Source organism: Gavialis gangeticus, unplaced genomic scaffold, assembly GCF_001723915.1.
Source record: "Gavialis gangeticus isolate Ggan-Ray unplaced genomic scaffold, GavGan_comp1, whole genome shotgun sequence".
In the NCBI taxonomy this organism is placed as follows: domain Eukaryota; kingdom Metazoa; phylum Chordata; order Crocodylia; family Gavialidae; genus Gavialis; species Gavialis gangeticus.
Genome location: NW_017729001.1, coordinates 4,419,983 through 4,444,353, shown reverse-complemented (window position 1 = coordinate 4,444,353; position 24,371 = coordinate 4,419,983). Strand labels below are relative to the sequence as shown.

Here is a 24,371-nt window from a genome sequence, read left to right as displayed (position 1 = left end):
AGTAATCAATGGCTCAATGTCTAGTTGGTGGCTGGTATCAAGCAGAGTGCTATAGGATCAGTCCTGGGGTTGGTTTTGTTCAACAACCTGGAAGATGGAATAAGGTGTCCCTTAGCAAGTTTGCAGATAACCAAGCTGTGGTGAGTAGTAGATTGAGAGACCTATGCAAATTGAAGGATTAGGTGAAAAGAAGTCTCATGAGGGTCAATAAGGACAAGTGCAAGATGGTGCACTTAGGATGGAATAATCCCATGTACTGGTACAGGCTGGGGACTGACTGGCTAAGCAGCAGCTCTACAGAAAAAAACCTAGGGGTTACAGCAGATGATAAGATGAATATGAGCCAACAATGTGCCCTTGTTGCAGAGAGTAATGGCATACTGGGCTGCATTAGTAGGAGTGGTCCCAGATGGAAGAAAGTAATTCTCCCCCTCTCTTTGGCATTGGTGAGGCCACATCTTTAGTACTGGGTCCAGGTTTGGGCCCCCCACTAAAGGGCTGTTGACACATTGGAGAGAATCCAGTGGAGGGCAATGAAAATGGTGAGGGGGCTGGAGCACATAACTTCTGAGGATAGCCTGAGGGAACTGGGTGAGAAGTGTGAAGAAGAGAAGAGTAAGGGGGGTTTAATAGCAGCCTTCCCCTCCCTGCAGGAGGGGTGGGGGGGCAGTTAGGGTTAGGTTCCAAAGAGGATGGTGGCAGATGATAGAAAAAGGAGCAACAGTCTCAAGTTGCAGCAAGAGAAGTTTAGGTTGCATATTAGGAGAAACTTTCTTCTGAGGAGGTTAGCAAATCACTGGGACAGGTTACTTAGGGAGGTTGTGGAATCTCAATCCTTGGAGGCTTTTAAGACCCAGCTAGACAAAGCCTTGGTTGTAATGGTCCTGCTTTTAGCAGGGGTTGGAATAGATGACCTCCTGTGATCCCTCCAACCCTCTTTTTTTGATTTTTATGATTGACATCGGCTTCTGAGGGCCTGAGCTACTATAGCCGCACCTTCCTGCTTCTCTGAATGAAACCATTAGACTGACTTCAGTTGCAACTTAGAGCAGACAATCAGATTGCACTAGAGGAGCTCTAAATCTCGATTTGCTTTCCATTCCTGGTGTCACACTAAGATCTGGTCTTTTCTAAACAGACAGTGCAATCTTCTCTGGCTGTTCTTCAGGGTCCATTTCCTCTTTCTTCCTACACTCTATTCTTTATCTCTTTGCTGGCTATTAAGATTTTCAGGTATGGCAGAACAAGCAGAAAGCCAAAGGACTTAAGCTGGTAGGTTAAGAAGAAAAATATGAAAATCCCAGTGTCCAGAAACACAGCCATGTGCAAATTGTGCTCCTCCCTTCCTTGGCTATTGGCAAAATCTGAGGGCTCTAAGAAGCCTTCAGGCATTCTGTCATGGGACTTAAAGGAGCTTTCTCTCTTTGTATTGATCTGTGGCTTGGTAGCCTTGCCCCAGCCTCATCTCGTGTGTGGAAGGTGAATAGTACCTTAAGCTTCCTGGGCCCTTTAAGGGGAAGCTGTCTGTACTGTGCTGGCTTCCCCATTCCTAGCCTCCATTAGAGTTATCACCTCCAAGGAACAGCTTTGAGCAGCAGCAAGGAAGAGCATAAAAATCACAAGCATGCTAGGGTGGAATTGACAGTGGGGCTACCAGTAGCATCAGTGAAAAGTTTGGAGTCTTGCCGGATCTTGCTGTAGATCCAAGAAGAGAAGGCATTTTGGAGGCTCGCTTTGTGGAAATCCGGCTCCTCCAAAGAGAATGCTCGTTTGGGTAGAACATTGGCACTTGCCTGGGAAAGTTTCCTGGTTACCTTGGACAGGTGCATACCCTGCAAAATGGGCTTACTTACAGCCATGTGTGTTGTACGGTAGCTCCTCCTCTGGGCTGTCCCATAAAGAAGTGGTTACTGAAAAATACTTTAGCTTTGAGAGTTAAGTGGTCTGTTGCCTGGTGCTCTGAGAGTTAGACTTGCATCCAGTCTCACTTCGATAGGGTGCTGCTCCCTTCTCTTTCCCAGGAGCTGGTCCCTGCTTTTGACTCCACTTCCTAGTGTCGTTGGCATTCACCATCTCTACTGCCACCCAAAGACGCATGTAGCAAGATAAGAGGCTGTTATTGTGGGGGCCATTCTCCCTAGTGCTTAGGAGATGGACTCCCTCCCCAGAAGTTCCTCCTGCTGTTCAGAAGGAAGGGGTCATGTTCCCGTGAGCAACTCCTCAGTGGTTGGGGGACATAGTGGCTGGCTAACTTTGAGAGCTTTCTAGTGATTGAAAGGACTCTGCTTACCAGAAGCTGTTTCCTCCATGGCCTGGAGGGAAAGAGGATGGAAACAACTTGGCACACGTCGTGAGAAGCTTAGTCTCTGGGACACTGTGCTAAATCGGTTCCTAGCATAAAACCATTCACATCTGTGGCACCTCCATCAGGTAGGTATACATCTGGCTCATTATCAGCTTCCTGAGTGAACTGGCAAGCTTTGTGCACAGTCAAGAGCATCATGTACTGTCCCTGCCTTCAGCAGGGTCGAGGACTGGAAAATGGCAAATTCTATCCTGTTGCATGCAAAATCCTAGTATAAAAGTCTAAACAACCCTGTGTTTGCCCTATGGAGACTGAAATCCGGGGAGGGGGGGCAGACAGACTGAGCCCTGTTCCAGTCTTGGCTAGTATAGTCGGTTGCAGAAATCTGGAACTGTGCAACTGTTCTGGTTACCTCCTGGGATTTGGATAGTTTTGGAGACTAGTGTGGTGACAGTGAAAACTTAACCAAGTGGGTATAGCTTTTCTTCTCCTCCCAGTCAAACTTTAGCTACACTCTAACCATGTAGTTATTCTTTCACCTGGTTTAGCCTTTGGTGACTTAACTTTGTAGAGCTTTAGATCATTCCACAGCAACTTTTTTTTTTTTCCCTTTGTCTTTGGGAGGGAAAGGGATGGAGGAGATGGAAACCATTTCCTCCTGTCCCCTCCCCCATCTCCCCATCCCTTTTGAAGCAACACAAGTCAGGAAGGGCCTAGTTATAGTTTGATAGTACTAGGAGCCTTCTTGTACTTCAGGCTGCCCAGGCTTAGCCAGTTCCTTCTCCAGAGTGCATACACATGATGCAAGCTGGAGGCTGATAAGTGAAATGGCATCCATCACAGATGAAAAATTATTTGGCCAGGCTCACTCAGCAACTCTGTGGCAGTCAGGCTTCCCCTTTTTAGTTTTCTAGTTGCATCTAGCGTGCTAGGGAAAGGCTTCACAGAGGTTCCTTCTTGCAGCTGGTGTACATTTGGAGCCCAAAGACTTTCTTGGCTGTCCTCTTATCTACTTTATCAGAAGGCTGAACTGGGCAGTTGCAGATTGTTTTAAGAGGCAGACTTCTCTGGTTGTAGGACTCTTTGCCATTAAACAGTTTCATATGATACCTGAGCTTGTGGTTTTGGCAGCTGCTGCTGGCTAGTAAAGCACTGCATAGTTCTAACTATAGCACTTGTGGCTTTTTCTGCATTGATGTTCGTGTTCCCATACCCTAGCACTCCTTAGCAGAGCACAGTTCTACAGTGGGGGTAAACACAGCTTCTGACTTCGTTCTGATCTGATCAGTAGCTCTTGCAGTTTGGGAAGACTTCCTATTCTTTCATTAAGATGCCAGAGTTATCAATTGCTCACTGGGAAGGAGGGAGAAGGCTTTAATTGGCATCCTGCCAGCCACGAGTGGGCACAAGTAGCTTTTCTGCTAGGGCTGGTGTCAGTTTTGACTCTTGATTTTTTTATGCGCAGACCCTGTTTAAGTGCAGCTGGACAAAATACAAAAAATTGTCAGTTGCTTTAGTATTGTCACTTTTCTGCTATAGAAAGTGCCTGTGTGAAACTAGGAGGCAGTGTATTCCCAGTATCCATGTCCGCAGAGAAAACCAAAGCAATAATATTCCAGTGTGGTCTGCTGTTAGAGAAGCAAGGGAGGATGAATGGGCCCTGGGTACATGTATAGCCCCTCTTGGGTTTGTTTCAGATGTGAGCTTGGAAGTGGAGACCTAGCAGTGGTGCTGGAAGTCGGTCTGCTCTCAGAATGCTTGATCCTCATCTGAGTGGGTGTCTAAAGACGGCTGCACAGTCTCAAATACTGACTGAAGAGAAGCCTTGCAAGCCTGTGACTACTTGCATGAGCATTTAGTAACACTTAACGTAGGCAACTTCTCCACTGCCTGTCTTCCCTGCTAGGCACTCCTCCAAAACTTGTTCCTGGCTCCTGGCTTTGCACTGTACCCAGAGACCGGGCGTTTTATCATCCACCTTCATTAGTGCTATATAAACATCAGTCATGTCCTGTTTAAGCTCCTAGCTGCTGTCTCTGTAAGGCAGTAATGCCTCATTACCCTTGTCCATCCAATCTTCCTGGGGTTATAGCACACAGCATTGCACACAGGGCTGTAGGTGCAGTCACAGGTTCTAAACCTCTGAGCTGCTTTTCTAACTGCTGCCAGGCACTAAGGTACTGGCTTTGCTTATTTCTACTCTTGGAGGAATTGGCCATGTCTCATGTTGATGGCAAAACCAAGGTAGGCTCCACTGCAGAAGCAGGAAGCTGAGAGCAAGGTCACAACAGCTGATCCTAGTTTATTTTTGGATACTTCCCAAAACCAGGTCTTGCACCTTTTCCTTGCAGTATTTGTCCTGCTTTTGCCAAAGTTCAAGTGTAATACTCCAGCCTACAGCTCCTACATCAGTGCATAAGAAGGAATTGCCTGGTTGGGACTGCTTCAGAGACCTGGTTTTGGTGCCATGAAGTTCAGGGGCCTGTACAGAAAAGGGGTGGGTTATGGCCCTTGTTGGTGGGGACTATGGGGAATAGGAGCAGAAACAGTATAAGTGTGGATTGCAAATGCTGAAAAGCCCAGAGACCAGAAATCAAAAGGGGGAGAGACCTGCTGGTGCAGCTGATGGATCCAGATGAAAAAAATTCAGGTGCTTACATAGCCACACAGGCCATTCTCTGTTGTAAACTAAGGCTAATAAAATTCAGGTGCTTACATAGCCACACAGGCCATTCTCTGTTGTAAACTAAGGCTAATAAAGTAAGCATTGCATGATAAAGCAGTATAAATCTATTGGGGGGGGTAGCTACAGCAAATCCTTCCTTTTGTTGGCTGCAAGGAACAGGAGATCTGTAGTGAGGTGCAGGAGTATGCTGCAGCATAATTTAATAGCTTTTGTCACCACTTTAACTGATAAAGGGTAACTGGTTCCTTGGTAGCCTAGGGAAGAAGACACTGAACATACCAGTTTGTTTTCCTTTCTTTCTCTTCCTAGAAAGAGAAGACTGGAGTGCTTTGAAACCAGAACACTCAGGGTCATGGGGCTTCTGGCTTTTCAGAAGGACTGAGGAGCTGGTGTCTGGCATACCAAACAAGAAAGGATGCCTTGTGACAGTTGTATCTTAATATTCCTGATTGCAGTTCTTCACCTTCTTCTGTCCCCAACCCCCAGAAAAGCCAGCATCTACTACCCAGGCCATTCTTACCTGTGTCAATCACTAGCCATCTTGTTTCTGTGTTCCTGTCAATCAGGACATCTGTTTTGTTGCTAGGCCTGGCTCTTTGGCTGCTGCATCTTGTTTTGATCCCTGGCTTTCATTGCCACCTACAAAATAGGGGTGATTCTTAGCTGCCTCGTGTGGCAATGGAGATTTAAATGTACTAACACTTGGAGATGTATAAAATCCTCTAGATTGGATGCCACTGCATAATTTCAGAGGATTTACTAGTCCATTCAAAATGGGGAGGGAGGAGGTTCTAGCAGCTGCCTCTTGCTTAGAGGAAAGCACCTTCTACTATTATATATAACTCTCATCTGGTTTTGCTTCCTTCTTGTATCTTGTTTCTAAATCGACTAGTCTAATTTCACTGTAGCAGTTTCTTTCTAGCTAGCACAGAATTGCAGTATTGGGTTTTCCAAGGCTGAAGCTACTCTTTATACTGAAGCAGACTTAGCACACTTTTAAAGTCTCCCTTCTGGGGGCAGGCCTGGAGATAGTGCCCTTCTCACATTCTGCTCTTCTAGGTTGTTGGCAGGGCCTAGAAATAAATGTGCTTCTATGATTTAAATCCTAGGTAAAAGAAGGACAGGTTAAGTAATCACAGAAAGACACAATCTGGAACCACGTAGCTCACCTCCTAAAAGGCTGCCCATTTTGTATGTGTTGGACTCCTTCAGAGTGCCAGGGGTGCCAGCCTGGTGCTCATTTATTTGGTATATAAAAATCCCAGGGCCTGAAACACTTGACAGCTTTTAAAGTTTTAAAGAAGCATTGCTTGAAAAGTTAGTGGCTCTTACAGATGCATTTAGTAGGGAAGATTTATGCACTCTGAGCTAAGATTATTCTGTACATTTACTGCAGAAATTCCATAATGGGATTCCATAGAAATTGCTGTCTGCAGTTTGTTTTTTTGTTTGGTTCCTCTCTTTCTTCTCAGAACTGTTTCCTGTGTGGAGTGGTGGAGGATTTAGTGTCCTCTTTCTTCTGCCCCAGTGGCATTACTCAATCTAGGACTCATGACCTCCTTGGCAGGGTCCTGGGTACTTGCTAATTCTGTATCACTTTTCTGGGGGTGGGAAGAAGTGAATTGGTTGTGAAGTACCTCATTGAAAAGGGGGCCCTTTTCAATTTAGGATCTGAACTGGGGGGGGGAGGACTTTCAGCCTTGGACAAGGAAATAAGTGGTTCACAGGGAAACTGCTGATTGAATGAATGATTTTGATTTACCTTCCCTCCCCTTCCCCCCCTTACTATGAACAGGCTAGTTGACTAATTTCCCATCAAGCTTGCAAGGCAGCAGTCTCCTTATTTTCTTCCTAAAGGCCCTGTGTTCCTGGAAGGAGCGTTAGAAACCAGCATTTTCACATACCCTCAGACCATATGAAAGAAAAGCAATGGAGTTTTCTTGCCTGTTGAGCCTGTCTCTGAAATGGGTGGAGGCTGCCTTTGAGAGCAGATGGGGAGTTTCACTTCTCTGATCCACCGTGTTTCTGCTGAGATGTACCCTGTTGGCAGTTAGACCAGAGTTGGTACCATGTGAAGGGCTGGGCCGCCGCCTCCACCATTGTCACTCCTGGGAGCAACATAACTGTTGGGTGACGTGGGTGCTGGAGCAGTGTCAGAGCAGTGATTTCTTAAATCCACTACTAACCAGTGCTGCTGCAGAACTGCCAGCATAGACCAGGCAGGAGGAAGTGGCACTACTTTGCCTACACATGCCCTCCCTAGGGGAGGGAGCATGCTGCAGCCTTCCTCATTTAAAACTCTTGTGACAGTTAAGCACACAGGCAGACCGTGTGGGTTTCCTTGTTGTCTTTCCTGTGAAAGAGCTGAATCTCCCCCACACTTTGTTTTTCTTCCCTGGGCTTCCTCTGCTGTTGCAAATTCAGCAGAAAGGCCAGGGTGTAAACTTTCTCTGCCTCCTCTCTTTGCAGAGACGCACTGCAAAACAGGGACCAAAATGACGGACTCCAAGTACTTCACTACTACAAAGAAAGGTAACTGTGTGGGGCTTCTCATGCTTTCAGTGGTGTCTCCTTGTTCTTTCAGTTCATCTCCCTGATGACGCCCTTGTCCGAGTTTTGGTACGAGTTCAGTTAGTTCCCCTCCGCAGTAAACTGTTGGTGTGACTTGGTTCCAGACCTTTGCTAAGCCCTGCGGTAGCACCCTGTCCTGTTGGCTGTCCAGATGCAGGAAGAATTTCTTTTTTTATTATTTTATTTGCTGCATTTACTCATCAACTTTAGTAGCTGCATGGTGTTAACAGGGAGGGGGAAGATAAACTGTTTAATGGCTTTTGAAGTTGTTTTCCTCCTCGCTTACAGAGCTTAAGCTGGCAGCATGGATGCTTTCAGTCAGAACACTCTGCCCTCCAGTTTGCTAAACTGGCGGAGGAGCCCTGTGCATGCAGATATTGTGGTAATCTACTCTGTCGCTGCAGAAGGAACCACCCACTGATTTGGCTTCCAAAAACTGGATAGACTGAGGATGTAGCTGCCAGGCTTCTGTATGGCAAAGGCAGTTTGTTGCCCAGGCTCTGCTGCCTGTGCATGAACTGAGACCAGCCTTTTAACCGTCTCTCTCTATCAGTTTCAGCAGCATGGTAACACCCATTGTTGCAGCTGTCAGAGTGGCCTCTTCCCTTGGTGCACTTGGATAGCTTAATAACTAGAACTAGGAGGGTGGTATGGCGAGGAGGAAAGTCCTGGCAGGGCCTGGAACTTCTACTGACTGCTGAACCAGCAATGGAAGTCAGAAGGATTTAAAGAGCTACGGGGGTTTTTTCCTACACTGAAGAAGCTGCCAAACCAAGGAAATGATGAATAGGCATGTTGGTACCTTGCTGATCAATCTGTTTTACTAGAGACTATTTACCCTTGATCAGTGAGGTTGGAAAGCTAATTAAAAGCAGGGGTTTGGGTAACTGTAATCCCAGTAACTAGCATACTAAGAGCTGTGAAAGCCCTCTGCTCTGCTGCTTATACAGCATGACTATAGTAGATTCTTCTGTTGCTGTGGTCTTAATCACAGGCATTTATAGCCACGCGTGCTACTCTAAATTCTGATTTAGTGAGGGAGTTGGTCCTCAACGCTTGGGTTGCTGAGCCTGTGGGCACAGTGAATTTTATCTAGCTCGTATTATCAGTCTTTGTTTTCCACCCCCACCACTTCCAGGCTGGATGTTTGGCCCAATCTAAAGATGGGCCATTGTCCATACCAGACCCCAAAGCAGCTCATGGTGCTGTCAGGCTGGGTTGAATGACTGAAACTCAGGATTGTTTTGCAGTTGCTGTTGCTGCATTTCAGTTAGTGCCACTGTTGCTTTAAGCACAGACCACGAGTCTATAGATCAGCAACTGGACCATTGTCCTTGCTTGTGGTGACTCAAATCTTTACTGCTTAAACTGCTAGGAGAGCACGAACAGCTGCCTAATTAAACACTGGCAACCATCCCTTGCCCAATTTTGGGATTCATTTTGGTTTTTTTTCCTTTGGGAAAGGCACATTGATGCTGTTGTGATTCTGTTACTAGAACAAGAGAGGAGTAAGTGATAACTATAGCTGAGGCTCTGGATTGAGTTTGCATTCATAACTTGCAAATGCTGATCAGCCCTTTTGCAGGAGATGAGGGGTTTGGTAGCCATTTGGTTGAGAGGCCCAGTCTCTCCTAGCTGCTGGAATGGTGGAGGATACTGGGATCCCTTCCACAGTGCTGTCCAGCTGGCAGGTTCGCTTAGCTAGTGCTTCCTTCCTTCCTCTGGCTTCATTTGGAGGGTGCATTAATAACCATTAATAGACTCCTGCAGTGCAGCATGCGAGTTCTCATCATAAATAACGTGCCCCTTCTCGCCACCCCGCCACAGTTCAGAACTCTGCTTTTTCTGCCCCGTGGATTTTTCATATCTTGCTAGGAGCCAGCCATGAGCTGGTTAAGCTTTCTGACTGCACATGTCCATTTCCCCTTTTGGATAACTAGTGTACTGCTCTTTCCAACTTAAAGAGCTCTTTGTTTCTCTAGTACTCTTCATTCAGAGATATCAGATAATGATGCTTTGATGTCGCTTCAGCTGGTGAAGTAGAGGCTGTGGCATCTTGAAGTGTCCCTTTGACTGGGCTCACTTGAAGGCCCAGGTTAACAGTGCTATTTGTTCTTTGTCCCCACCTGAATCAAGAGGTTGCCGCATTAGGTCAGTGGTTGGCAACTTTTTGCATGCTATAGATAAGAAACAACCGATCTTCAGTCTGAGGACTGGCAGGCTGTGGTGCCTCATGGCAGGGGTTGGGAGGGGTGCAGCTTTGTCCATTCTAGGTTTAGGCAAAGTCCCTCACTGCTGCCACTTCTCCCTGCTCCCTAATTGTGGTGTGAACACCACTTCCAGCCAGGTTGAGCAGCTAGAAGCCGTGTTCATGCTGTTTCTGTTCCTTTCGCCTCTCCTTTGCCCTGTCATCTCATGGCTGTGGCATGAGCATAGCTGGAAGCTGCCCAACTGTAGCACAGCTCCTTACCAGCTGAAAGCTGTGCCTATGCTGAAGCTCGGGGGAGAGGGAAGCAGCAGCACAGGTGCAGCTTCTAGGTGTTCAGTCCTGCACAAGCAAAGCCCTCCACCTCTAGAAGCCAAATCCCATTGCCCCCCTGGGCCATATGTTGTTGACCCTTACTTTGTAGGTAGTAGAAGCAGAGCAACTGATTGGTAAAAAGAACAGTTTGTGGCAGGGAGCATTAATGCTGCTCTTTCTTCTCCAGGAGAGATATTTGAACTGAAGGCAGAATTAAACAGCGACAAGAAGGAGAAGAAGAAAGAAGCAGTGAAGAAAGTGATTGCCTCCATGACCGTTGGGAAAGATGTCAGGTGCGCAGCTGTACAAGATGGAGGTGTTGTTATGAATTGACAGAGCAAGTGCCCAAATAAAACCTGGCTGTGAGGGATGCCTTGACACCTTGCTGAGGCCCAGGAACTGCTCCTAATACATAGTAAACTAGCAAATTGCAGCAGCTCATGTAAATAGGTCTGAGCAGCAAAGTTGCTTGGACTGAGTGCAGATTCCCTCTAGGAGAGCACTGGGGTCAGCCTCCCGTTCCTTTAAGGGAATGTTTGCGTTGCTTCTGTGGGACAGCTATCCCATTGCCTTGCACAAGGATGATGTGAATTCTTGTATCTGCAGTCTCTGCTGTGAAAGGCAAGTGTATTAAGGGCAAGCAGTCCAGTAGCCAGCAGGTTTGACTTGCCTTCTTTAGTAATCTAACTAAAGGAGGCTTGGGCTGGCTTCCAGACTATATGCTTTTCCCCTTCCTGCCCTCTTTCCCCCCAATTTAAACTCTAAAAAAGCAAAGAAACCCCTTTTTGTTAGAGGATTGATCTAATTTCAGTGACAGTCTTGTTATTGCTGAGCCCAGAACACAAGAGAAAAGTAAGCTCTTTCACTTTCCTCCCTCTTCCTCTGGCTTAGTCTAATCATACTTTAAATGTCCTCTCCCTATTGTACCATTCCTATATTAGGAATACATGACTTGAGGCAGTTACTGAGTACTGGTGTAGTCAAAGTTTCTTCAACTAGAAGATCATTGCAAAAGGTGCCTTGAAAGCACCTAGCACTGCCCATCCTTTAACTGCTGCACACTTTTTAAAGGTAGCCAGTGTAGCGTGCCCTCATCCATTGTCGGGATTGGGCAAGTCACTTCAGTCTCATCTCTTAGTTATGCAGTGAGTCAGTAGCGGAGCTGTGTTTGAAACCAAAGGTGGTGACACTAGCCCAGTGCTCGCAGCACTGATTGTGGCCTTCTCCATCAGGGTATTCTGGCCATAAAGACCTTGCAAACCAAGACAAGATAGAGAGATGGGATGACTGGAACTACTGAATTGAAGGGCTTCAATCATGCCACTCTTCCTTGGGCCTGAAATGCTGCTCGTTTTTTCTGTTTTTATTTTCTTTTTTCTCACTGTGTACAGATGCATGTGTCTGTAGCCTGAGACTGATCCTAATGAGCCATCAGTGTTACTATCACAAGATGCTTAATTAATAGTTTCTTAAAATGTTGTTAACTTGCTGCTGCTGAGCTGGTCTGTGAGTATAGTCAGTTTATATGCAGGAAAGGCAAAGCCTTTAAAGCTTTATATAGATGCTCTGCCTTCAAAGTCTGTGTGTTTGAAATTAAGTTTCCAAAACATATAAATATGTATACATATTTATGTGTTTTGGAAACTTAATTTCAAACATTCCTACATCTTAAACGGAGATTGTGCTTGCTGTGTTGAGTCCTTCGTGGAAGATGCAACTCCACAGGCACCTTCCTGCCGTATAGGTGAAAGGTTATGCACACCAAGTAACTTTCCCTCTTGTTCCCCTGTCCCGGTAACATTTTCTGTAGTGATGCTGGTGCTCTTGTCTTTCAGTGCACTCTTTCCAGATGTGGTGAACTGTATGCAAACTGATAACCTTGAGCTTAAGAAGCTGGTCTATCTCTACCTGATGAATTATGCCAAAAGTCAGCCAGACATGGCCATTATGGCTGTCAACACATTTGTGAAGGTGAGATGGGAAGATTGTGTATAGGGACTTCTATGGTGGGAGGGCTAGAGCCCGACTTGCCTTGTGCTTTCAGGGCTGAACTAATTCAGCAAACAGACTTGACAGGATATCAGTAAGAAATTGCCACTGATTTTAGTGCTGCTATTCCAGGAAAAGTGGCAAAATCTCCATCCAGTTTATGGATGGGTAACCCTTCGGTCCATCTGCTCCATCCAAGAGCTTAATCCTGACTTGGCATAAGTTTAGACTCCTTCACAGAGGCCTGCCCCTCACTCGTTCCTGTCCTGCCCTTCTCTTGCTCTTCCATGGGAAGCTAACAGAATAACGTGCCACTTGTTCAGATTTCCTCAGCGTCAATTAAGCTGACTTCCTTGGCTTCCCTTCTCTGTGTAGCAAATAAGCAGCAATTCATTCCATTAGGTTTTAAACAATGGCAAAGGAGATATGTTTGGCCTTTCTTTGAGCTCTGAGTAAGAGTTGTGTTTTGCTGATATTAAGAAGGGGGAAGTTGTGAAGTGCGCAGTTTTGAGCCTCTTTGACTAGTATGTATCCAGTGCTAGTCACATTTGAATTTGCCAGTCTGCAGTCAAGAAGGCCGTGATCCTCCTTAATTATAATCTTTCTTATAGTAGCTTGAGGCTGGCAAAAGAATGGATTGGGAACAAAAGATCCTGCCAAAGCAGCATAGCAAATGCAAAGCCATTTCATACTTCAGGGTATTTAGCTTCTACAATTCACTAGAGTAAGACTGACTTGCAGCTAAATAAAATTGCTGTATTTGGCAACAAGGCAGAAGGAACTTGGTCACTTGGCACTGGTAAAACCTAATTGCTGATGGCAGGTGCCCTGAAAATAACACTAAAACCCAAATTGCTGGCATTAAAAGGTTAATCTTCTGTCCAGGCTTTCCAGCTCGGTACCACACTGAAGCGCCTCCAATAAATTGTCTGATCTTAAGAGTATGCCCAGCAGTTCTGGAATTCAGGTCACTTGCAATTTTGGTGTCTGAAGATGGACTTAGGTTTGTCAAACATGGTCTGAAAACTGTGGCCCAAAGTGAAGTGGCTGGAATCTAACATCCCTTTTCATTCTTGTAGGACTGCGAAGACCCAAACCCCCTGATCCGGGCTCTAGCTGTGCGAACGATGGGCTGCATCCGGGTGGATAAGATAACAGAATATCTCTGTGAGCCTCTGAGGAAGTGTCTGAAGGATGAGGACCCCTATGTGCGCAAGACAGCTGCAGTCTGTGTGGCAAAGCTTCATGACATCAATGCACAGCTGGTGGAGGACCAAGGCTTCCTAGATACCTTAAAAGACCTCATCTCAGACTCCAACCCTATGGTGATTGTCCTTGTTGGCTTTTGCTGCTCTGTGCTGTCCTCTGTCCCTTCCCCTCCTCAAAACTGTATTGGATGCAGGCAGTGGCTGTCCCCTGCTATTCATCCCTCTGCTGCTAATCCAAGCATAAACCTTTGCCTGGGTCTTTGCAGTCATTACTTTAACCAGGGGTGCTTTGGGAAATCCTGCAGAACATGACCCTGAGCACTGAGAAATCTTGAATGGCTCTTCCAGTGCCACTGTACACACAAGGGAAACTTGCTTTGGACTCTCTTCTTATCACTAGGCTTCAGTCCGTCCTCCTCCTAACCTGTCTTGTTGCTTACTAGACTGCGCTATTTAGAGACTGCCTCTTGAATGCTCTATAGGTCATGACAATTGTCCTTATAATTGCCACCTGCCTGACTGCTCTTAGATGGAGCCTTCCTTTGATCTCTGCAGTGCACTATAAACAGGCAGTTGCTGTCCTTGCATGGTGAGAACTTTTTGCCTGTTCAAAGTAACTAGAGAACTGTGGAGGAAGGAGCCTAATAGTTTGGCATGAGTTACTGGCTTAATTTCCTGCACTACTAGCAAAGGGATGGACTAGGCATTAGAGGACACAATTCTTCATTGCAAGGTGTATTTTGGCTTCGTTTTGGGCAAACATTGAACTTGCTCTGTACTAGGGAGACTTGAGAGACATGGCTTGGGGATCTGCTAAAGCTGCTTCTGGGGTAGTCAGTGGAAGCTTCTGACCCACACTGCAGGAGCAGTTCTGGTGTCAGTCCATTTACATTAGTTCTCTGTCCTCCGTGACCAACTTAGAGTAAGTGGCTATGAATGACAGTACCCAGCAAATAAGGAGCAGTATTGGTACAGTCTGCCTGAAGCCCTTTTACAGTGCCACCAAGTAAGAAAATAACTTAATCTTACAGCTCTTCTACACTAGACAACTGCGTGGAATAACTGTTCCATGCTAAATGCCTTCAGAGCATTCCCTTGCTGCAGAAGAGCTAGCTGCTTTAAACTTGCACCCTAGTTCATTTTGCAGTAAGCTTCCCAGGGAAATGAGCCTTCAGGAGCATTCTTGTAAGAACTGTGGTTAGATTGCCAGTCAAGTTCATTGCAAGCCCTTCCCTCTTTCTGTTGACTGGCTTCTGTCTTGTACGTGAAATCCTCAGCCTAGTGGCTTCCCAGATGCCTCACAGGAGCCCTGGAGTCTCTTCTGCATATCCTCAATGAGAAAAGGAGTGGCAGGAATGTGCTTATCCTAGAATCAAGTGCCCCTTGCTTTGTAAGGATTTAGTTGTCAATATGATTCCAAGCACTGTCACCTTGATGCTTGTGTGAAACCAAGATCTATTGGTCTTCTATTCTGGAGGTTGTTGTATAGCTACAGAGAGTTAGGGGGGATTGTAACTGGGACACCAACCATGGGTGCTGACTGAGGGAGTGACAGCTTCTAGTTTGGCAGCTGCTGCTGGCAGCACAGCTGTGGACATTGCCCCATCACTGTCCAAGGCACAGAACTGTATTGGTATACCTCTGCCTGGAGAGCCAACTTCTTTCTGCACCCTGCATTTCCATAAAGTTGTCCCATAGGAAGCCAGGGACATGACAACCCCTAGCTCTTGCAAGAAATGTTCCTAGCATAAAAATAGGTTACATTTCAACAGTTACATTGGGAGTCCAGTAGCTCTTAGTTCACAGAGTGCTTGGACATTACGGTACCAGTAGAGATGGCCTAAACTGCATATGGCAGAAGTGCGTTTCCAACTTTTGTTATTGGGTCAGTCTAGCCCTTCATCTCTTGGGAACAAGCCACATTTTATGTGACTTAAGGTATGACTTTTTTGAGACCTTTAAAATCCCTGCTCTGTTTGAGAGAGTTGTGTAGTCACAGTGCTGTACCCTATTCTGTATAGGGATGGGCTTTACATAGCCAAAACTTCTCTCCCTCTCCTTCCTGCATGCCAGTTAACAGCTGTCCTATACACCAGCGGTGGCTGCACTTTTAGTACAGCATGTGTAGAGATGGTGAGTGCCTTGTGACCATTGTGAGGGGAGTGAAAGTATGGCAATATAATCGCCCCAGAATGAAGGACTTGTGTAACATCTGTTTAGTGTTTCCTTCTGCAGCAGAGACTTGACAGCTCAGCCGTAAGCCTTCTGTGAGGAGAGACCCGCAGTCTGACACTGATGGAGAGCTCTGACAGCTGTCCCTTGGGCACTTTTGTACTTGGTGCTATCTCCTCTCTCCTAGCCTACCAGCAGTACTACTTTGCCTAGTGAAGTCCCAAAGAGGAACAAGCCTGCAGAGTTCCTCCAGACCCTCATGTACCAAAGTGGTTGTCGTGGCACTGACTCAAGGGGCAGTCCTGTACATGTTGGATAGTACTACGTTTGTTTGGATGCTAGACATAGATGAGTTCCTCTCTTTTCCCTACAAAAAGAAATGAGCAAATGAGTTTGGTAATCTGTTACCAACCCTGTCTCTAGAAAAATGCTCTTGCCAAAATCCAGCTCTGCTGCCAGCCAGGACTTAGAGACGGGTAAAACTCCTTTTGTAGTGATTGAATAACTTTGCTAGAGTAGACTGGTAGAAGTCTATAGCATCTGAATGCTAGCTGGAGACTCACTTTCTCTGGACTCTTCACCTTATTGAATATAAAACTCTGACTTGACAAAATAATTCAGAGCCTGTTGCCTACCATTTCTCCTGTTCCTCTACTGCCCTTCCAATCTTTTGGTCTGGTCAGTCTAGCTTCTGTCTCTAGGCTTCCACAGCAATGGGCAGATAGCTTCAAAAGAGATTATTTATGGTTCTGTAGCTATGAAAGAAGGCGGCTGCTGTCAGACCCTGAATAATGGACACTGCCATTTGCTAAGCCCTAGGGTGAAGGACTGTCTGAATTCATCTTAACTTTAGTGGTGCATATGTTGAATATTTTAAGATGTTGTTATTGCGTAGGTGATGGGAGCAAGCTAACAGTAATTACTCTTGTCTCTTGTATGTTAACTTACATGATTTCAGCTCAGCACTGTTGGGAGAGGAGTTGGCCCCCAAATGTCACTCTGGTGCTGAGCGAAGTGTTGATTGCAAGCCTTTAGTGTCCTGTTACAGGGAAGTGGTGGTAGGCAGAATCTGAGCAACCTGGGCCCATCTGAAGTGACCAGCTTTTCATTTCATAGACATTAGGAGCTGGAAGGGACCTCATGAGATCAAGTCCAGCCCCCCTGCCAGAGGCAGGAAGTCTGCAGGGATCAAATGATCCCAGCAAGATAAACATCTAAATGCCTTTTGAATGAGTCCAGAGTAAGTGCTTAGATCACCTTTGGGGGGAGTCTTTCCAGACCTTAGACACTCGGACTGTAAAGAAGTTTTTCCTTATATCGAGTCTGAATCAGCCTTCTAGAAGTTTGTGGCCATTGGACCTAGTTATCCCTTGGGGAGCCCTGGTGAACAAGCGTTCTTCCAGATCCTGATGCATCCCCCTTATATACTTATAGGCAGCCACCAAGTCCCCCCTGAGCCTTCTTTGCCAGGCTGAAGAGTCCCATGTTCCTCAGCCTGTCCTCATAAGGCTTGCTCTCTTGGCCTTTGATCATAGGGGTAGCTCTTCTCTGGACTCTCTTGAGCTTTTCCACATCCCTCCTGAAGTGGGGGACCCAAAACTGGACTCAGTACTCCAGCTGTGCCCTCACTAAGGCCAAGTAAAGTGGGAGGATGACGTTTCCCATCAACTAGTACCCTTTGGGTCTGATCCCAGAGTCGGTTCCCCAGCCATTGGACCATGAGATGGCTGAGGCCACAGTTCTCCAGCTTGGTCATGAGGACATCATGGGAAACCTAGTCAAAGGTCGTCTTTAAATCTAGGTAAATGATATCGACCTCACCTCCCTTGTCCAGGCAATGTGTCACCTGGTCATAAGAGATGAGGTTGGTCAGGCAAGACTTCCAGTAATAAAACCATGTTGGCTGGTATTCAGTAGGTTGCCTTCCGTTAGCCTGTTGCAGATTCATCCCTTGATGATTTTCTCCAAGATCTTTCCAGGGGTGGATGTCACACTGATAGGTCTGTAATTCCCTAGATCTTCCTTCCTCCCTTTCTTGAAGATTTGGGACCATGTTTGGCTCTTTTGTCCAGTCTTCCGGTACATCACCCAAGCACAACGACCTTTCAGATATCTTGGCCATAGGGCATGCTATGATGTCCTCCAGCTTACTCATTCTCAGTAAGCCAACAAGATTAGGACAGACTTGAAGGTGTATGCCCCTGTGATACCAGCAGTGAAAGCCAAAGACTAGAGTTGTTCTGCACATCTGGTTGGTGCTTTAAGTGGCTGATAGCTGGTGTTGTAATAAAGCTTCATCCTTGGCTGGGGTGGAGAGTGGTGATGGGGAGTGGAATTTATAGATGATGGTCAAATGCCAACAAGGTGTCTGTTCCAAGAGCTGAGTCCCTATAAGCTGTTTCTCTGCCCAGTACTGTTGCTTTGCATATATGGTGACTATTGGGGAGGCTTGGTTTGGTTTTGGGTTGTTTTTGATTTGTTTTTAAACATCCATTTTACACAAGATTAGTAACTCTCTCTCTCTCTTTCAGGTGGTAGCTAATGCTGTTGCAGCTCTTTCAGAGATAGCAGAATCTCACCCTAGCAGCAACCTACTGGACCTCAACCCCCAGTCTATTAACAAACTGCTCACAGCCCTGAATGAGTGCACGGAGTGGGGCCAGATTTTCATCTTGGACTGTCTGGCCAACTATATGCCTAAAGATGACCGGGAGGCCCAGAGGTGAGGGAGGGGTGATCTCAGTGGTATAGAGGCTGGTTCTGAACTTGAGAGATGCAGAAATTGGTCTGCTTGGCCAACAGTCCTTAAACAAAACCAAAACCATATTTGCTACTTGGACCAGGCCCTGCCTAAGTCTCTGCCCTCTTCTTCCTGCCCTCAGGGTGAGTTGGGAAAGGGGGGGTAGAATCAGCAGTTGTGTGAAGAGTTCAGTTTCCCTTGCTTCAGTTGGAGCATAGAGCATGCATGCGACTAATGCTGTGACTCCTCTCTTCTGAAGAGTCCTGTGGGTAAGCTTTATCACTCACTGAGTGCCCACCACCACGTTCTAGTAAAGTAACTTGAGGTGGTGGCATGTGGTGTCTGTAGAGCCACGTGACTCATTTCCTGCACTGCAAGCAGCAGGCTGAGACTTCTGGAGGTGAGAATCAAGGGGAGAGAGAAAGAGACTGAGAAGAATGGAGAATCCATCTCAAAGGATAACTTCTGCTTTGCTTTCCTGGAGTGTGTAGCCATCATGCTGAATAAAAGTCCTCTGGAGCTAAACCTTTGCATTCACTTGACAGTTGGGAGAAGGCAGCTTTGTAAGCCAGTGATATAAATGGCTCTGGCTTTATATATGGCCCTCTTCCTACCATGCACCTAGCATTTGCCTCCTGGCCTGGGGGGAGCATTCAGAATGCCATGGCCTGGCTCCCACCCCTGGCATCTCTTGATAGAAGTCAGTTGACCTCTAGTTTCCTAGGCAGAGATCATTCTTTACTAATGCAAGGAAAACACTTCTCTTTGTGGGTTTTTTAATGGGTTCTCTATTTCTGTTGTCTTGCTCAGGTTAGGGTCCCCTGTTTGCCTATTCTCCTATTTGAGCAGAGCTGGCCTTTGTCCTTCTCTGTAGTCCATTGCTGATTCCTAGGCCTGCTAGAGGCAATCTCCCGTAAGAACCGTGCTGTAGGTCATGGCTTGTCTGCAGATCGGGGCTTGTCTGTGCTGTGGCGCCTCTGCTTATATAAAGCTGTCACCAGAGCCCCCTAGTGTTTATGCAGCATGTGCTAATAGAAAGGGATTTTTACTGGCTTAGTTGCACTGTCTTCTTGAAAACAGATACTGACTCAGACTTGGGAACCTGGTGGTACTGGCAGTGCTTTTCTTGGACTATTACAATTAAATTCTTGATCCTTCTCTGTTCCGTTCTCTCTCCCCTTCCCTATTTTGTCTGTCTTGCCTTTCTACATCATCTCACTAGCATTTGTGAGCGGGTGACTCCCCGGCTGTCCCATGCAAACTCTGCTGTGGTCCTGTCAGCGGTGAAGGTGCTGATGAAGTTCATGGAGATGCTGTCAAAGGACCTGGATTATTATGGTACCCTGCTGAAGAAACTGGCTCCCCCTCTGGTCACCCTGCTCTCAGCAGAGCCTGAGCTGCAGTATGTGGCTCTCCGCAACATTAACCTCATTGTGCAGAAGAGGTGAGGTGACCTCATTTATTACTCTGTGGGCAGGGTGGGGAGAGCCAGGCAAGGGGGACCAGCCTATTCCTCACTGCCAGGTCTGGTTGGCCTTGGGTGACCCTTCTCTAGAAGTAGCCACAGTAACACAAGGTCATGGTACAATTTGCTGTGGGACTTGCAAGCTAGAAGTTAATTCCAGACCCTGTTACAACTAATATACAACTTCTGCTAAAGCAGGTCTCTATTATTAGAGCCATCATCATGGGTTTGCTCTTAATTCTAGTCAAATCCATTTGGGGGATTTGCCTTTCCTTTCCAGCAGCATTGGAATGCCTCCAGCATGGGGCTTGCATTTTGGAGCAAAGAAATGAAATGGACTAGAAACTGAGGTGCCAGTGTTTTCTAGTTGGTGTCTTGCACAGTGTAGAAGGTAAATGAACAACTAGCTCTGGTATTCTTTAGGCTGTTAATCAGATGTGTAACACTTTGGAGAACTTTTAGGTAGCTTGTCCTTTTGAAAACATTGCATTCCTCTTTTAAGTATTTTTCCCTCGTGCAGACTTGATGTGGGTTGGGCATGTCAGTGTCTCTGTACTTCAGTTGTGTTTGCAAGATGGTGTAATTGCACAGTAGGGAAATGCTAAGATGTGAGGAAGTGCACATGCTTAAGACTGATGCCCAGATCCTTTAGTAATCAGGATCATACAAATACTGAAGTTTCTATTGCTGAACACCCATGTTGCACTGTGCAAACCCCAGTAGTAGTTCACTGTTTCTGCTGGTGCCCTAGGGTCTAGTTGCCCTAAAAAAAAAAGGAAAACTGCATCTCTTCCTTGAGTTTAGGGCTTTGAATTGCGACTTCCTTTCCCAGGTTTTTTTATCAGTGTTGTCTGGCAGCAATGTCAAAGCACCTAGAGGTTAATGAAATGAGTTTTGAGTAGTGCAGTGTCCTACACAAGACATTCAGGAGCCCTTACTTGGTCAGTTCCTTAGTTAAAATTCTTTACAGTAGTGATTTGCAACCTTTTTCAAGATGAGTGGGTGGGGTACTCTCCACAAGCTTTTTGAATTTGGCTGGTTGAGAACTACTGTTGTTCTGCTTCCACTTGCTTCACTATGTCTCAGCCAGGTGCTGCCTTGCACTCCTTCCTGTATTAAGCTTTTCTGGTAAATCTAAAGTGGGCAGGAATGCTGTATGAACCCCATGCCCACCAGCCCAGGGAACAGAGGGTGGTGGGGAAGGAGCGTGATCTTTCCTGTCCTTGGTGTCCCTGTGCTCACCACCTCCAGATGGGGCTGTTGCAGCCAGCCTAGCTCCTGACCGGGCAATGCAAATGATAGTGCCACAGCCCAGCCCAGCTCCCTACATGGACAGTGCAAAGGGGTCTGGAGCAAGCATCTCTGCCACAGCCCTTCCTAGTTCAACCCTGCATGCCTGTCTTGGAAACAGAGGGGTGTAGGACAGCCCCCCCGCCTGGCATCCTCCATTTTCCAGGAGGAACATGTGGAAGCAGATCAGGAAGAATGTGGGCTCTAGCCTCAGCTGCTGCCATTCTGCCTCCACATAAGGCAGTTCAGCCTGGCTGTGGCAGCACCCATGTTATGGCACCTGAGGGAACTGCAGCACCCAGTTGACCACTGCTCTACTGTCTTTCGTCCCAGCTACAGCATTTAATTGAGAACTAACACATGTAATAAATCTATAGTTTGCATTTGGGGGCTCCACTTGATTGTGGGGGTCAGGCTTACTGACTTATTCTTCTCTCATGCTGAGTATTGTGCAACAGCTACGTTTTATGAGTGGGCAAGTTTGGTTTTTTACTCAAAAGCTTCTGGTACTGGCTACTGTCAGAAATGAGAGAATATGGGGGCTGAGCCCAGTGATCTGACCTAGCAAATTGCTTCACTGGGACTGCTTTCCTAACCTCCGTTGAATACAGATTCATGGTAGGCATCCTTGGGTTTGGGTTTTAAATGGTTTTTTTTATTTGTGTGGGGGTTTTAAAAAAAAAAAGGGAACTTTTTAAAATTCACATAACAACCCTCAGCGCCCCCCACCTCCCCTCCCTTTCTGGATCTCTCCTTCCAGGCCTGAAATCCTGAAGCATGAGATGAAGGTGTTTTTTGTGAAGTACAATGACCCCATCTATGTTAAGCTGGAGAAACTGGACATCATGATCCGCCTGGCATCCCAGGCCAATATTGCTCAGGTCAGATCTTGGGTGCCGGAAGAGGGGGGAAGGGTAGACATCTTGGTGTCGTAAGCCGATGGGATGGATGGTAAGCATGTCACAATTTTGGTTAAATTTTGGTGACTTTAGTGTATGGGATACAACTCTAAAGGTTGTGAACTCTGGAGTAGATGAAGAGTTGTTTAGCCTGAGTCGCATGCAGGGATAATTAACATGAAACTAAGTCACAGAGCTGAAAGGGAGTGGGAACTCATCTGTAGAGAGTTAGACTAGAGCCTGGCCAAAGCTTGTTCAGGCTAATGAAGTGAGTTTCCAGAGAGCCTTAGCTTCACTCTCCTTCTGAGGAGAGAGCAAATGCTAAAAATTTTGACCTGGACTGCCTTGTCCCGTGCTGTGGTTGGACTAAGGCCTGTCCAGTAGCATTCCTCTGGCTGCGTCACTTCCTGGATCACCATGGATTTTACTACCTCCTATCTTTCTTATCAGTGGCACATGACTGCTAAAGACACTGCTGAACAAATTCTTAGAGGATCTGAGCCCCTTGATTCTGTTCTGGCACATTGGCAAAGTAAAAGAAGGCTACTTCTGTTTTAGTGGGAGAGACTGGGAGCTCTTTTTTTTTCCTGGTGTCCTATTTTATACATGTGTGTTAATGGTGCAAACTTTACAGCTGCATCTCCTTAGTGCCAGAGACGCTAAGCACCCTCACTTTAAGGAAGCCCTGAACAAAGAGTGTAGGTAGGGTTCTTTGGGTAGCTGTGGTATCTTTTTATTAGACCAACTGAGTAGCTGCAAGAAAGTTCTTTGCAAGCTTTCAGCACAATCGCCCTTCGTGTTGTGAAGTTTCCATTTTAAATGACAAAATTCGATATCTTCCATGTTGCTGGGTTTTTTGGTTGTAGTCGTGTTGGTATATGGACATAAGCAGGCGAGGGTCTTTGGGCTGATGTGATATCTTTTATTAAACCAACTGAGTAGTTGGGTGAGAGAAAATTCTTTGCAAGCTTTTGGGAGCAATCACCTTGAACAGTGAGTAGCATTATCAAGCCACCATGCTTGTTAGTGCTCCTGAAGGTTTTAATTTACCCAGTCCAATGAGCAAGAATTATTAATGCCTCTAGCTCTACAGAGGCTGCTGTCACTATGGCATGGTGCCTTCACCAAGCCATCAGATCACTACAGCAGTAAAATATGCAATCAGCCATAAGAACTGCCTTTAATTGCATGTCTTTGAAGAAATACTGGTCTCTAGTAATTAAAGGAGTCTACATATTGTTGTCTCCTTTTGGGGACAAGGCAGGGCTCTGGTCTCATTCTGCTTTTTCTTCTCTGGTAGGTGCTTGCTGAATTGAAGGAATATGCAACAGAAGTGGATGTGGACTTTGTTAGGAAGGCGGTTCGAGCCATTGGCCGCTGTGCCATCAAAGTTGAGGTGAGTGGTAGGATGCATTGGCAGCTGGAAGGAGAAGTCACTTCCAGGGAAATTGGGTCTTTTATTATTTCTGAAATAAAAGCAGCCTAAATTACCTGGTGGATCACAGCAGGCAACACATGCTGGGGGTGTAGGAGTTTCTTGCCTTGTTCTCCAGAAGTGTCAAATATAATCTGTTCCACGTGTACTGTTCCTTCTAATTAACTTTACAAGCACTGTTTTAGCTGTAGGGATCACAGGTGTAAACAAAGTCCATCACCTTTTTTTTAAAGGTAAATTCAAGATTTATCTTGAATTGACAGTCCACTGATGGATTACTTGCACCTGTTATTCCTTTGCATGTTGTTCAGTGAGCTGTTTCCACCCTAGACTTGTAATGTAGAAGTGGAGAGAATTTTTTTCAAGTCCTTTGCCTTGGAAATAAGCTTCAGAGAAGATGGGCTGAAGTTGTTCCAGAAGTTCTGTTTTGACCATAGTTCTGGAGAAACATACATTATTCATTTTATAGCTGTCAACTTCTGTGTTTTGTCTCCATACGCTAAGTTGGAGACATTGTTGGCTGCAAAAGACTGGACAGGTGAAGAGGGCATTCCCCTCTTTAGAAGTCTTCAAGTTTAATCCTTCACTTTAACTTTTTTTCTTTACACTCGGATATGTTAGAAGAGAGGGGATTACAAAATCGTTTTGAAACTTCTGCGTAAAAATAAATCTGTATCTTGTCTCTAAGCAAACCTATTCATAGACCAGGACAAATTTGACTTGACAGAATAAATTGTGTTTGATGCAAAACCTCCTCGATCAATCAAATCAGAATAAGCAGTTCAGTAATAGCAAACTAGCTGTCTTGGAATGAAATTGTCAGACAAGGCACAACTGGAGCTAAGTTGGTGCCTCGAGCAAATCTAACCATGCTGTGAATTGAAAAGTTGCCAGCAGAGAACAAGATAGCACTAAACACAGTGGGTTTTATACAAATCACATTTTGTAGCTGAGCTATCCGCTTCCACCTAGGATTTTACTCACCAAATGAAGCCTGGGCTCTCTTTTTCTTTTCTGTCCCCCTCCACCCTGTTCCCTCCAGTCTTTTAACATAAGGAAACTGGTAGCTATTACTTTTTTTTTTTTTTCC

The 24,371-nt window shown here is 46.0% G+C and overlaps 1 protein-coding gene across 6 annotated transcripts in view; it reads left to right on the top strand.

Moving 5' to 3' along the window:
- Positions 1-24,371, top strand: part of AP1B1 (adaptor related protein complex 1 beta 1 subunit) — a 61,268-nt gene that overhangs the window by 17,987 nt on the left and 18,910 nt on the right. For all 6 annotated transcript variants that reach the window (XM_019506717.1, XM_019506713.1, XM_019506716.1 and 3 more), the window contains exons 2-9: positions 7,461-7,523; positions 10,271-10,376; positions 11,919-12,054; positions 13,152-13,397; positions 17,984-18,174; positions 19,415-19,636; positions 21,708-21,828; positions 23,147-23,242. In XM_019506717.1, coding sequence (XP_019362262.1) covers positions 7,487-7,523; positions 10,271-10,376; positions 11,919-12,054; positions 13,152-13,397; positions 17,984-18,174; positions 19,415-19,636; positions 21,708-21,828; positions 23,147-23,242 — 1,155 coding nt within the window. In that variant the 5' untranslated portion in view covers positions 7,461-7,486. The remainder of the gene's footprint in view (positions 1-7,460; positions 7,524-10,270; positions 10,377-11,918; positions 12,055-13,151; positions 13,398-17,983; positions 18,175-19,414; positions 19,637-21,707; positions 21,829-23,146; positions 23,243-24,371) is intronic.